Consider the following 15,202-nt stretch of genomic DNA (forward strand, 5'->3'; position numbering starts at 1 on the left):
ATCCTGCGGAACCCGTCCAGTGGTCCAGACTGTTGTTATGATGTCATATAGGGCAGTCTGTGCACAAACACCACCCTCCCTCAGCATTTCACTTGGGAGATCATCTCTGGCCGGTGCATTTCCTGGTCTCAGACTCCGGATCGCCTTCAGTACTTCCTCAACGGATGGCACCTCAGCCAGCCACTCACAGGGGGTGACCTCTTCCAATATTTGAGGCACCGCAGCCTCAGCAGGGTTATCCCCACTTTGTGCCATAATGTTTTCCTGGCTGAGAGATTTTCCCTCCCCCAGGACCTCACAGAAATGCTCAGCAAATCTGCAATCCTGTTCCTGGGGGTCGGAGATTGGATCACCGTTCCTTCCCTTAATGATGGTAATAGGTGTGGACGCTGCAGGTTACTTTTTTGGTGGAGGTAAATATGGATTTGTGATCGCGGGCCATTGAGGCAGACTCCATCTCCTCAGCAACCCGTTACCACCACCCATCTTTGCGGTAAGCCTCCTCGTTCTCTGACGTGGGATGCTTTAGACAATTAGAGTGGGCCTGTCGCTTTTTCTCAACCATCCTGAACACCTCCTCTGTCAGCCAGGGTCTCTGGGGAGGTCTGGACCGCGTACCCAAAGCAGCCACTGCAGCTGCATGAGTCATCAGCTAGCCGAGACCAGGCCACTATGGGTTTGAATGGGGTCCTGGGTGTACACCCACCACCAGAATGGAAGAATGGCAGGCGCATCTTACAGATGACAAGTCGATGGTCAGAGGGTAGATCAGCTCCACAGTAGGTCCTGGTGTCAAGGACATGGGCCCACATCCGCTGGTCCGTCACTATGTAGTCCAGCAGATGTTCTTGCTTGGACCCGGCATGCATCCACGATGTTGTGTGGATGTGCCGATGAAGGAACAGCGTGTTTGGTAGTCTAGCAGCCTCCTGCCATTGTTAATGAGCTCATCTGACCCATGCCTTCCAATCACTCTAGACCAGGTGCCAGCATCATGACCAACTCGGGCATTGAAGTCACCCAACAAGATGACTCGATCCCGAGGGGCCATTTAAGCCAGCACCTGTGACAGGAGGTCATAGAAGGCATCTGACTCATCGGCCTTGCCTGCGTCCCTCCACTGTTCATCTTCGGAAGGGGCATAAGTAACCACGACCACCACTCCTCGCCTCCGGTTGATGGGAAGGCGAGCCCAAAGTAGCCTGGGGCTTACAACTTCCCACACGCTCACCGCCACGCTCCCACACCCCCTTCATTATTTTGTTCAGAAGAGCCACTCCCTGTTGTTTGGCAAGTCTCCTGCCCCGAGTAGAGGACTGTCCACCCCTCATGGTGGCAGGAGCCAGAGCCGGTCCACCGGACCCTCCTGAATGCCACAGAGATCCAGGCGGTACCGGTCCAGCTCCCGACAGAGGAGTGGCAGCCTCTCCTCTGAACACACAGACACCATGACCAGTCCACCGGTCCTCCTGAATGCCACAGAGATCCAGGCGGTACCGGTCCAGCTCCCGACAGAGGAGTGGCAGCCTCTCCTCCGCAGTGAGCGTTCCAACATTCCACGTGGCCACCCCCAGTGGCTTTGTGCTGTTTCTGGAGGAGCACCGAGGGTGAAGATTCAGTCTCCTGGCTCCGCCAAATGGGGTTTGGCCAGTCTTGTTAAGGCTACACGGGGGATCTTTGTCTACAATAGCACATGGTACACACACACACAGGGTACGCATGGGCGGTACGGACACAGAGTATTCGCACACACACACAGAAAGACTCGTGGATGCAGAGCCGCTGATGATGACGATGCTGATGATGCTGATGCTGACGATGCTGATGATGACGATGCTGACGATGCTGATGATGACGATGCTGATGATGACGATGCTGACGATGCTGATGATGACGATGCTGGTGATGACGATGCTGATGACGATGCTGATGATGACGATGCTGATGATGACGATGCTGACGATGCTGATGATGACGATGCTGATGATGACGATGGTGACGATGACGATGCTGACGATGCTGATGATGCTGATGATGACGATGCTGATGATGACGATGCTGATGATGACGATGCTGATGATGACGATGGTGACGATCATTACCCTGTCCACTCTTCAGGTCTCCTGTCACCTCGCCACTCATTCCACCTCTTCCTCCACCTGGTCCACCTCCACCTCCTCCTCCACCTTGTCCACTTCCACCTCCTCCACCTCGTCCACATAGTCCACCTCCGTCACCTCGTCCTCCTCCACCTCCTCCTTCACCTCGTCCACCACCTCTTCCACCTTGTCCACCTCCTCCACCTCGTCCACCTCGTCCACCTCCGTCACCTCGTCCTCCTCCAGCTCCTCCACCTCCGTCACCTTGTCCACCTCCTCCTCCTTCACCTCGTCCACCTCCTCCTCCACCTTGTCCACTTCCACCTCCTCCTCCACCTCCACCTTGTCCACCTCCACCTCGTCCACCTCTTCGTCTCCCCCTCCCCAAGCGTCCACCCTCCGCTCCGCCCGACCTCTCCTCCTGTCCCTTGCGAGCCGCGGGCTGCAGGCCGAAGTAGCTCCCGATGTCCACCTGACGCAGCGGTCGCCATGGTGACGGCGGTGGTGGTTGCCGTGGTGACGGTGGTGGTGGTGGTGACGGTGGTGGTTGCCGTGGTGACGGTGGCGGTGACGGTGGTGTCCGCGGTGCCCCCCACTCAGGCGCAGCCTCCTCCCGCGATGCGCCGTCACCGTCGCCACCACCACCATCGCCACCACCGCCACTACCACCACCACCACCACCGCCACCACCACTGCCACCACCACCACCACCACCACCACCGCCACCACCGCCGTCACTACCACCGCCACCACCACCACCACCGTCACCACCACCACGGCCACCACCGTCACCACCACCGCCACCACCACCGCTACTACCACCACCACCACCACCACTACCATCACCGCTACTACCGCCACCGCCACCACCGCCACCACCACCACCGCCACCACCATCACCACCATCACCACCGCCACCACCACCACCGCCACCGCCACCACCACCACCACCGTCGCCTCTCCCACGTCCCAACGAGGCGTTCCGTCCGGAACGGGGGACACGGCCGAAAAGGCTCGTTGGAAGTTCCTCCTCCACCTCCTCCTCCACCTCCTCCTCCACCTCCTCCTCCACCTCCTCCACCTCCTCCACCTCCTCCACCTCCTCCACCTCCTCCACCTCCTCCGCCGATGGCCGTGGGCACCGTGGCCGAGGGGAGAAGATGTCGTCATCGCTCCGGTGTCCGCCGTGGTCTTCCGTCCAGCTGCCAGCTCCTCCACCTCCACCTCCTCCACCTCCACCACCTCCATCTCCACCTCTTCCCTCTCCACCTCCTCCACCTCCTCCTCCACCTCCACCATCTCCACCTCTTCCCTTTCCACCTCCTCCGCCCACACCTCCACATTTACCTCTCCTGGTTGCGTTTTCTCCAACACCACCACCACCTCCTCCACCACCTCCACCTCCTCCCCAACCTCCACCACCTCCACCACCACCACCACCTCCACCACCACCTACACGTCCTCCCCAACCTCCTCCTCCTCCACCACCTCCACCACCTCCTCTATCTCCCCCTCCTCCATCTCCACCACCTCCACCACCTCCTCCCCAACCTCCACCACCTCCACCACCACCTTCACCACCACCACCACCACCGCCTCCCCCTCCAATGGCGGCCGCGGCGACCTTTGCCGAGCCGCTAAGGGCGGGAGGCAGCGGCGGCAACGACAAGGTGGAGGAGGTGGTGGACGACAAGGTGGACGTGGTGGTGCACCACAAGGTGGAGGAGGTGGAGGTGGTGGGTGGTGGGGGCGGGCGGCCCGTGGCCCTGGCGGTCGCGAGCAGGGTGTGGGAGTAGTGGCGGTAGTGGAGGGCAACCGTAGACGCACAACGGAGACCCCGGGGGCATTCTGGGGGGGGGGGGGGGGGGGCCAGCAAATGGGGGGGGGGGGGGGGGGGTGAGTCTTTGGGTCTCTGTGTGGTGAGGGTCTCTGTGTGGTGAGGGTCTCTGTGTGGTGAGTCTATGGGTCTCTGTGTGGCGGTGAGTCTATGGGTCTCTGTGTGGTGAGGGTCTCTGTGTGGTGGTGAGTCTATGGGTCTCTGTGTGGTGGTGAGTCTATGGGTCTCTGTGTGGTGGTGAGTCTATGTGTCTGTGTGGTGGTGAGTCTATGGGTCTCAGTGTGGTGGTGAGTCTGTGGGTCTCTGTGTGGTGGTGAGTCTGTGGGTCTCTGTGTGGTGGTGAGTCTATGGGTCTCTGTGTGGTGGTGAGTCTATGGGTCTCTGTGTGGTGGTGAGTCTATGTGTCTGTGTGGTGGTGAGTCTATGGGTCTCTGTGTGGTGGTGAGTCTATGGGTCTCAGTGTGGTGGTGAGTCTTTGGGTCTCAGTGTGGTGGTGAGTCTATGGGTCTCTGTGTGGTGGTGAGTCTATGGGTCTCTGTGTGGTGGTGAGTCTATGGGTCTCAGTGTGGTGGTGAGTCTATGGGTCTCTGTGTGGTGGTGAGTCTGTGGGTCTCTGTGTGGTGGTGAGTCTGTGGGTCTCTGTGGGGTGGTGAGTCTATGGGTCTCTGTGTGGTGGTGAGTCTATGGGTCTCTGTGTGGTGGTGAGTCTATGTGTCTGTGTGGTGGTGAGTCTATGGGTCTCTGTGTGGTGGTGAGTCTATGGGTCTCAGTGTGGTGGTGAGTCTTTGGGTCTCAGTGTGGTGGTGAGTCTATGGGTCTCTGTGTGGTGGTGAGTCTATGGGTCTCTGTGTGGTGGTGAGTCTATGGGTCTCAGTGTGGTGGTGAGTCTATGGGTCTCTGTGTGGTGATGAGTCTATGTGTCTCTATGTGGTGGTGAGTATATGGGTCTCTGTGTGGTGGTGAGTCTATGGGTCTCTGTGTGGTGGTGAGCCTATGGGTTTCTGTGTGGTGGTGAGTCTATGGGTTTGTGTGGTGGTGAGTCTATGGGTCTCTGTGTGGTGGTGAGTCTATGAGTCTCTGTGTGGTGGTGAGCCTATGGGTCTCTGTGTGGTGAGGGTCTCTGTGTGGTGGTGAGTATATGGGTCTCTGTGTGGTGAGTCTATGGGTCTCTGTGTGGTGAGGGTCTCTGTGTGGTGGTGAGTCTATGGGTCTCTGTGTGGTGGCGAGTCTATGGGTCTCTGTGTGGTGGTGAGTCTATGTGTCTCTGTGTGGTGGTGAGTATATGGGTCTCTGTGTGGTGGTGAGTCTATGGGTCTCTGTGTGGTGGTGAGCCTATGGGTCTCAGTGTGGTGGTGAGTATATGGGTCTCTGTGTGGTGGTGAGTCTATGGGTCTCTGTGTGGTGGTGAGTATATGGGTCTCTGTGTGGTGGTGAGTCTATGGGTCTCAGTGTGGTGGTGAGTTTATGGGTCTCTGTGTGGTGGTGAGTCTATGGGTCTGTGTGGTGGTGAGTTTATGGGTCTCTGTGTGGTGGTGAGTCTATGGGTCTCTGTGTGGTGGTGAGTTTATGGGTCTCTGTGTGGTGGTGAGTCTATGGGTCTCTGTGTGGTGGTGAGTTTATGGGTCTCTGTGTGGTGGTGAGTCTATGGGTCTCTGTGTGGTGGTGAGTTTATGGGTCTCTGTGTGGTGGTGAGTCTATGGGTCTCTGTGTGGTGGTGAGTCTATGGGTCTCTGTGTGGTGGTGAGTTTATGGGTCTCTGTGTGGTGGTGAGTCTATGGGTCTGGGCATGAGGTGACCGGGACATGAGGTGACTGGGCATGAGGTGGCCGGGGCATGAGGTGACTGGGGCATGAGGTGACCGGGGCATGAGGTGACTGGGGCATGAGGTGACTGGGGCATGAGGTGACTGGGGCATGAGGTGACTGGGCATGAGGTGGCCGGGGCATGAGGTGACTGGGGCATGAGGTGACTGGGCATGAGGTGACTGGGCATGAGGTGACTGGGGCATGAGGTGACTGGGGCACGAGGTGACTGGGGCATGAGGTGACCGGGGCATGAGGTGACCGGGACATGAGGTGACTGGGGCATGAGGTGACCGGGGCATGAGGTGGCCGGGGCATGAGGTGACTGGGGCATGAGGTGACCGGGGCATGAGGTGACTGGGCATGAGGTGACTGGGGCATGAGGTGACCGGGGCATGAGGTGACTGGGGCATGAGGTGACCGGGGCATGAGGTGACTGGGCATGAGGTGACTGGGGCATGAGGTGACTGGGCATGAGGTGACTGGGGCATGAGGTGACCGGGGCATGAGGTGACCGGGACATGAGGTGACTGGGGCATGAGGTGACCGGGGCATGAGGTGACTGGGCATGAGGTGACCGGGGCATGAGGTGACCGGGGCATGAGGTGACTGGGGCATGAGGTGACCGGGGCATGAGGTGACTGGGCATGAGGTGACTGGGGCATGAGGTGACTGGGCATGAGGTGACTGGGGCATGAGGTGACCGGGGCATGAGGTGACCGGGGCATGAGGTGACCGGGGCATGAGGTGACTGGGCATGAGGTGACCGGGGCATGAGGTGACTGGGGCATGAGGTGACCGGGGCATGAGGTGGCCGGGGCATGAGGTGACTGGGGCATGAGGTGACTGGGGCATGAGGTGACCGGGGCATGAGGTGACCGGGGCATGAGGTGACTGGGGCATGAGGTGACTGGGGCATGAGGTGACCGGGACATGAGGTGACTGGGTATGAGGTGACTGGGACACGAGGTGACTGGGGCATGAGGTGACCGGGGCATGAGGTGACCGGGGCATGAGGTGACCGGGGCATGAGGTGACCGGGGCATGAGGTGACCGGGGCATGAGGTGACTGGGGCATGAGGTGACCGGGGCATGAGGTGACCGGGGCATGAGGTGACTGGGGCATGAGGTGACTGGGCATGAGGTGACTGGGACACGAGGTGACTGGGGCATGAGGTGACCGGGGCATGAGGTGACCGGGACATGAGGTGACTGGGCATGAGGTGACTGGGACACGAGGTGACCGGGGCATGAGGTGACCGGGGCATGAGGTGACCGGGACATGAGGTGACTGGGCATGAGGTGACTGGGACACGAGGTGACTGGGGCATGAGGTGACCGGGGCATGAGGTGACCGGGGCATGAGGTGACCGGGGCATGAGGTGACCGGGGCATGAGGTGACCGGGGCATGAGGTGACTGGGGCATGAGGTGACCGGGGCATGAGGTGACCGGGGCATGAGGTGACTGGGGCATGAGGTGACCGGGGCATGAGGTGACTGGGGCATGAGGTGACTGGGCATGAGGTGACCGGGGCATGAGGTGACCGGGGCATGAGGTGACCGGGGCATGAGGTGACCGGGACATGAGGTGACTGGGGCATGAGGTGACCGGGGCATGAGGTGACCGGGACATGAGGTGACTGGGGCATGAGGTGACCGGGGCATGAGGTGACCGGGGCATGAGGTGACTGGGGCATGAGGTGACCGGGGCATGAGGTGACCGGGGCATGAGGTGACTGGGGCATGAGGTGACCGGGACATGAGGTGACTGGGGCATGAGGTGACCGGGGCATGAGGTGACCGGGGCATGAGGTGACTGGGGCATGAGGTGACCGGGGCATGAGGTGACTGGGGCATGAGGTGACTGGGGCATGAGGTGACTGGGCATGAGGTGACTGGGGCATGAGGTGACTGGGGCATGAGGTGACCGGGGCATGAGGTGACCGGGGCATGAGGTGACCGGGGCATGAGGTGACTGGGGCATGAGGTGACTGGGGCATGAGCTGACTGGGCATGAGGTGACTGGGGCATGAGGTGACTGGGGCATGAGGTGACCGGGGCATGAGGTGACCGGGGCATGAGGTGACCGGGACATGAGGTGACCGGGGCATGAGGTGACCGGGGCATGAGGTGACCGGGGCATGAGGTGACTGGGGCATGAGGTGACCGGGGCATGAGGTGACCGGGGCATGAGGTGACTGGGGCATGAGGTGACCGGGGCATGAGGTGACTGGGGCATGAGGTGACCGGGGCATGAGGTGACTGGGGCATGAGGTGACTGGGCATGAGGTGACTGGGGCATGAGGTGACTGGGGCATGAGGTGACTGGGGCATGAGGTGACTGGGCATGAGGTGACCGGGACATGAGGTGACCGGGGCATGAGGTGACTGGACATGAGGTGACTGGGCATGAGGTGACTGGGGCATGAGGTGACTGGGGCATGAGGTGACTGGGCATGAGGTGACTGGGGCATGAGGTGACTGGGCATGAGGTGACCGGGGCATGAGGTGACTGGGACATGAGGTGACCGGGGCATGAGGTGACTGGGGCATGAGGTGACTGGGACATGAGGTGACCGGGGCATGAGGTGACTGGGGCATGAGGTGACTGGGCATGAGGTGACTGGGCATGAGGTGACTGGGCATGAGGTGACTGGGGCATGAGGTGACTGGGGCATGAGGTGACTGGGCATGAGGTGACTGGGGCATGAGGTGACTGGGGCATGAGGTGACCGGGACATGAGGTGACTGGGGCATGAGGTGACTGGGCATGAGGTGACCGGGGCATGAGGTGACCGGGGCATGAGGTGACCGGGGCATGAGGTGACTGGGGCATGAGGTGACCGGGGCATGAGGTGACTGGGGCATGAGGTGGCCGGGGCATGAGGTGACTGGGGCATGAGGTGACCGGGGCATGAGGTGACCGGGGCATGAGGTGACTGGGCATGAGGTGACTGGGCATGAGGTGACCGGGGCATGAGGTGACCGGGGCATGAGGTGACTGGGCATGAGGTGACCGGGGCATGAGGTGACTGGGGCATGAGGTGACTGGGCATGAGGTGACCGGGGCATGAGGTGACCGGGGCATGAGGTGACTGGGACATGAGGTGACTGGGACATGAGGTGACTGGGGCATGAGGTGACTGGGGCATGAGGTGACTGGGCATGAGGTGACCGGGGCATGAGGTGACCGGGGCATGAGGTGACCGGGGCATGAGGTGACTGGGCATGAGGTGACCGGGGCATGAGGTGACCGGGCATGAGGTGACCGGGGCATGAGGTGACTGGGGCATGAGGTGACCGGGGCATGAGGTGACCGGGGCATGAGGTGACCGGGGCATGAGGTGACCGGGGCATGAGGTGACCGGGACATGAGGTGACCGGGGCATGAGGTGACTGGGGCATGAGGTGACTGGGCATGAGGTGACTGGGGCATGAGGTGACTGGGGCATGAGGTGACTGGGGCATGAGGTGACCGGGGCATGAGGTGACCGGGGCATGAGGTGACCGGGGCATAAGGTGACTGGGCATGAGGTGACCGGGGCATGAGGTGACCGGGGCATGAGGTGACTGGGCATGAGGTGACCGGGGCATGAGGTGACCGGGGCATAAGGTGACTGGGCATGAGGTGACCGGGGCATGAGGTGACCGGGGCATGAGGTGACCGGGGCATGAGGTGACCGGGGCATGAGGTGACTGGGGCATGAGGTGACTGGGGCATGAGGTGACTGGGCATGAGGTGACCGGGGCATGAGGTGACTGGGGCATGAGGTGACTGGGGCATGAGGTGACCGGGGCATGAGGTGACTGGGCATGAGGTGACCGGGGCATGAGGTGACCGGGGCATGAGGTGACCGGGGCATGAGGTGACCGGGGCATGAGGTGACTGGGCATGAGGTGACTGGGCATGAGGTGACCGGGGCATGAGGTGACCGGGGCATGAGGTGACTGGGGCATGAGGTGACTGGGCATGAGGTGACTGGGCATGAGGTGACTGGGGCATGAGGTGACCGGGGCATGAGGTGACCGGGGCATGCGGGCTATGTGACCCAGCCACACACAACTCACAAAACTCACACAACAGCCAGACACAAGAACACAACACCCACCCACACAACAGCCACACACAAGAACACCCACCCATACAACACCTACACAACAACACCCACACAACAACAACAACACCTACACACAAGAACACCCACCCACACAACACCTACACAACAACAACACCACCACTCACAACACCCACACACACGCACAACAACACCACCACCACCACGCACACACACACAACAACAACACAACACCACCACTCACCCACACACACTCACACACACAACACCCACACCACAACAACGCACCACCACCATCACTCACAACACCCACACAACACCACCACCACACAACAACAACAACACCACCACAACAACAACACCACCACCACTCGCCCACACAACAACAACACAACAACACCACCACCACCACCCACACACACACAACAACAACACAACACCACCACTCACCCACACACACTCACACACACAACACCCACACCACAACAACGCACCACCACCATCACTCACAACACCCACACAACACCACCACCACACAACAACAACACAACAACAACACCACCACAACAACAACAACAACACCACCACCACTCACCCACACAACAACAACACAACAACACCACCACCACCACCCACACACACACAACAACAACACAACACCACCACTCACCCACACACTCACACACACAACACCCACACCACAACAACGCACCACCACCATCACTCACAACACCCACACAACAACACAACACAACAACAACACAACAACAACACCACCACAACACCCACACCACAACAACGCACCACCACCACTCACAACACCCACCCACACAACAACAACACAACAACAACAACACCCACACACACAACAACAACACAACACCACCACTCACCCATCCACACAACAACACAACAACACCACCACCACTCACGCACCCACACAACAACAACACAACAACACCACCCACACAACAACAACACCACCACTCATCCACCCACAACACCCACACAACAACAACACAACAACACCACTCACCCACCCACACAACAACAACACAACAACACCACCCACACAACAACAACACCACCACTCACCCACCCACAACACCCACACAACAACAACACAACACCACCACTCACCCACCCACACAACAACAACACAACAACACCACCCACACAACAACAACACCACCACTCACCCACCCACAACACCCACACAACAACAACACAACAACACCACCACCACTCACCCACACAACAACAACACAACAACACCACCACTCACCCACCCACAACACCCACCCACACAACAACACAACAACAACACCCACAACAACAACACAACAACACCACCACCACCACTCACCCACACAACAACAACACAACAACACCACCACCACTCACCCACACAACAACAACACAACAACAACACCACCACTCACCCACACAACAACAACACAACAACACCACCACCACCACCACTCACCCACACAACAACAACACCACCACCACCACTCACCCACACAACAACAACACAACAACACCACCACCACCACCACTCACCCACACAACAACAACACCACCACCACCACTCACCCACACAACAACAACACCACCACCACCACTCACCCACACAACAACAACACCCACACCACAACAACGCACCACCACCACTCACAACACCCACCCACACAACAACAACACAACAACACCCACACACACAACAACACACCACCACCACTCACCGACCCACACAACAACAACACCACCACACACAACAACGCACCACCACCACTCACAACACCCACACCACAACACCACCACCACCACTCACCCACACAACAACAACACCCACACACACAACAACAATACAACACCACCACTCACCCACCCACACAACAACAACACCACCACACACAACAACAACACCACCCACACAACACCACCACTCACCCACCCACACAACAACAACACAACAACACCACCACCACTCACCCACACAACAACACCCACACCACAACAACGCACCACCACCACTCACAACACCCACCCACACAACAACAACACAACAACACCCACACACACAAGAACAATACAACACCACCACTCACCCACCCACACAACAACAACACCACACACAACAACACCCACACACACGCACAACAACACCACCACCACCACCCACACACACACAACAACAACACAACACCACCACTCACCCACTTCCCCAGGGCACAGCAGTACGCATCGCTCCGCATGCGCTTCGAGACCCACAGCGCCCAGCGTGCTCAGAGGAGCCTGGCAGCTGGGGCAGCGTTGCCCTCCGCGCATGTCCACCTCTTCATCCACCTCATCATCCACCTCATCATCATCCACCTTGTCACCCCTCAGAGGATTTCCCGCCGGAGCCGAGACCGTGGGACTAGGCCGAAGCCTACCGCTCTTGCCTGAGCGGCTCCGCGGGGCTAGGGGCGCTCGGGGTGGGCGGCTGTGGGGACGAGGGACGGGTCGTGCCCGCGTCGGGAGCGGGGAATAGTTCCAAACGTCGTCTCTCTCCTGCTGCTCCACCTCATCATCATCCACCTCCACCACCTCCTCATCCACCTCCTTATCCACCTTGTCACCCTTCAGAGGATTTCCCGCCGGAGCCGAGACCGTGGGACTAGGCCGAAGCCTACCGCTCTTGCCTGAGCGGCTCCGCGGGGCTAGGGGCGCCTGGGGTGGGCGGCGACGGGACCGAGGGTCGGGTCGTGCCCGCTTCGGGAGCGGGGAATAGTTCCAAACTTCGTCTTCCGACATCGTTTCGAGGGGCGGATGATGATGATGATGGTTTTTTTGTTTGTTTGTTAAAATAGTTTTGATTTTGTCTGTTGCAGAACTAAACGATTTTGCGTAAACATTTGTGCGCAATGAGCCCCACGGCCTGAGGCGGGAATCGATTCCCGTGTGTTTGTTTGTGAGATCGAGGAATCGATTCCGTTTGGTTTGACAGGCGTATCTCCATATCTCCATATTGTGATTATGTGTGTGTCTTTTCGAAATGTTTAGCGTACTTCCCGACATGCAACAAACTTGAAATTTGCCATGTGGGTACTTTGCAGAATGTACGCCATGCAAAAATTATAAAAATACACTTTTATATATTTTTTTGGGGGGGGGGGGGGGGAGCTCAATAATGCATTGATTTTTTTGCACGGCAAGTGAATTGTGACGTCACAGCTGTCACGTGACCCGCGCACGTGCAAGCGTCACGCGGTGTAGTGTAGCGAACCCGTCGACCCGAGTTCGATTCCCGCTCACGGCGATTAATTGAACCGGTCCTGGGCCTCCCCTAGGTCTACTCGGCCTCAAACAAGTAACTGTTGTGTAGTGTGAACTCTTTGCTTGATAATTGGTTTTTTACCCTTCTATCTGACAACAAAACTGACACCTTTTTTTACGAGGAGTCATGTTTGCATAGACCACAATACCTGCAGTCATAATGCAAACAAAAAAACACAACTCTGATAATGTATGTGCACTGTCCTTGAAGTTGATTGGTCCACACCCGAGACAGCTTTCCTTAGAGCCCAGTCTCACATGGTCCTTGAAGTTGATTGGTCCACACCCGAGACAGCTTTCCTTAGAGCCTAGTCTCACATGGTCCTTGAAGTTGATTGGTCCACACCCGAGACAGCTTTCCTTAGAGCCTAGTCTCACATGGTCCTTGAAGTTGATTGGTCCACACCCGAGACAGCTTTCCTTAGAGCCTAGTCTCACATGGTCCTTGAAGTTGATTGGTCCACACCCGAGACAGCTTTCCTTAGAGCCTAGTCTCACATGGTCCTTGAAGTTGATTGGTCCACACCCGAGACAGCTTTCCTTAGAGCCTAGTCTCACATGGTCCTTGAAGTTGATTGGTCCACACCCGAGACAGCTTTCCTTAGAGCCTAGTCTCACATGGTCCTTGAAGTTGATTGGTCCACACCCGAGACAGCTTTCCTTAGAGCCTAGTCTCACATGGTCCTTGAAGTTGATTGGTCCACACCCGAGACAGCTTTCCTTAGAGCCTAGTCTCACATGATCCTTGAAGTTGATTGGTCCACACCCGAGACAGCTTTCCTTAGAGCCTAGTCTCACATGGTCCTTGAAGTTGATTGGTCCACACCCGAGACAGCTTTCCTTAGAGCCTAGTCTCACATGGTCCTTGAAGTTGATTGGTCCACACCCGAGACAGCTTTCCTTAGAGCCTAGTCTCACTTGATCCTTGAAGTTGATTGGTCCACACCCGAGACAGCTTTCCTTAGAGCCTAGTCTCACATGGTCCTTGAAGTTGATTGGTCCACACCCGAGACAGCTTTCCTTAGAGCCTAGTCTCACATGGTCCTTGAAGTTGATTGGTCCACACCCGAGACAGCTTTCCTTAGAGCCTAGTCTCACATGGTCCTTGAAGTTGATTGGTCCACACCCGAGACAGCTTTCCTTAGAGCCTAGTCTCACATGATCCTTGAAGTTGATTGGTCCACACCCGAGACAGCTTTCCTTAGAGCCTAGTCTCACATGGTCCTTGAAGTTGATTGGTCCACACCCGAGACAGCTTTCCTTAGAGCCTAGTCTCACATGGTCCTTGAAGTTGATTGGTCCACACCCGAGACAGCTTTCCTTAGAGCCTAGTCTCACATGGTCCTTGAAGTTGATTGGTCCACACCCGAGACAGCTTTCCTTAGAGCCTAGTCTCACATGGTCCTTGAAGTTGATTGGTCCACACCCGAGACAGCTTTCCTTAGAGCCTAGTCTCACTTGATCCTTGAAGTTGATTGGTCCACACCCGAGACAGCTTTCCTTAGAGCCTAGTCTCACATGGTGTTGGACCAGATGACGCCAAAAACGTGCTTCTTTGGGTAAAGTCCCGCGGTTAGACAAATTAACTCAATGAAATCACGACGTTTCGGGCGCGACACAAGCAATCATCATCATCAGGTGGGGAAAAACCACAATTTCAGCAAAACAAAAACATGCAATTGTCTATCGCTGCGGAGTGTCTGGGAAGGTACGAATGTGTGGGGGGGGGGGGGGGCAGTAGCGCTGTGATTCTCCTGGTCTCATGCTCTCTTTGCTTACCCTACCCGATACCCGGTTACCCGTACCCGGCCAGCTATGGATACGGGTAGCCGTTTGCGACCCTGGTGGGGCCGGGTACGGGTTTGGGTGTCTCTCTCTCAGGGGGTTCACGGTGGTCGTGTAGGAGACGCTGAGACCCTGGGGTCAGGGTTCAAGCCCTGGGTCTGGGTCTCTCTTTCTCTCTCAGGAGGTTCACGATGGCCGTGTCGGAGACACTGAGACCCTGAGGTCAGGGTTCAAGCCCTGGGTCTGGGTGTCTCTCTCTCTCTCAGGGGGTTCACAGTGGC

General features: G+C 57.8%; 2 protein-coding genes across 2 annotated transcripts in view; both read right to left on the minus strand.

Moving 5' to 3' along the window:
• LOC144954148 (uncharacterized) overlaps positions 1-2,840 on the minus strand; it is a 5,533-nt gene extending 2,693 nt beyond the window's left edge. The window contains exon 1 of the mRNA XM_078884714.1: positions 2,103-2,840. Within this exon, the coding sequence (XP_078740840.1) occupies positions 2,139-2,747 (609 nt within the window). The 5' untranslated portion in view covers positions 2,748-2,840 and the 3' untranslated portion in view covers positions 2,103-2,138. The remainder of the gene's footprint in view (positions 1-2,102) is intronic.
• Positions 2,841-3,265: 425 nt separating this feature from the next.
• Positions 3,266-12,754, minus strand: LOC144954150 (uncharacterized). Its single transcript, XM_078884716.1, has 4 exons — positions 12,035-12,754; positions 3,651-3,947; positions 3,390-3,451; positions 3,266-3,271 (listed from the first exon to the last, which is right to left on the minus strand). Exons 1-4 carry the CDS (start codon positions 12,612-12,614, stop codon positions 3,266-3,268), a joined length of 945 nt encoding a protein of 314 aa, XP_078740842.1. The 5' UTR covers positions 12,615-12,754.
• Between the last annotated feature and the right edge of the window lie 2,448 nt (positions 12,755-15,202).

This window comes from Lampetra fluviatilis, unplaced genomic scaffold, assembly GCF_964198595.1.
Source record: "Lampetra fluviatilis unplaced genomic scaffold, kcLamFluv1.1 SCAFFOLD_526, whole genome shotgun sequence".
NCBI lineage: Eukaryota > Metazoa > Chordata > Hyperoartia > Petromyzontiformes > Petromyzontidae > Lampetra > Lampetra fluviatilis.

Coding starts and splice junctions, on each gene's coding strand:
- LOC144954150 (XM_078884716.1), bottom strand. CDS start 12,614: ATGTCGGAAGACGAAGTTTGGAACTATTCCCCGCTCCCGAAGCGGGCA. Junction 3,948..12,034: donor GCTGTGCCCTGGGGAAGTGG/GTGAGTGGTGGT, acceptor CCCCCCCCCCAG/AATGCCCCCGGGGTCTCCGT. Junction 3,452..3,650: donor TGGTGGTGGAGGTGGTGGAG/GTTGGGGAGGAG, acceptor AAACGCAACCAG/GAGAGGTAAATGTGGAGGTG.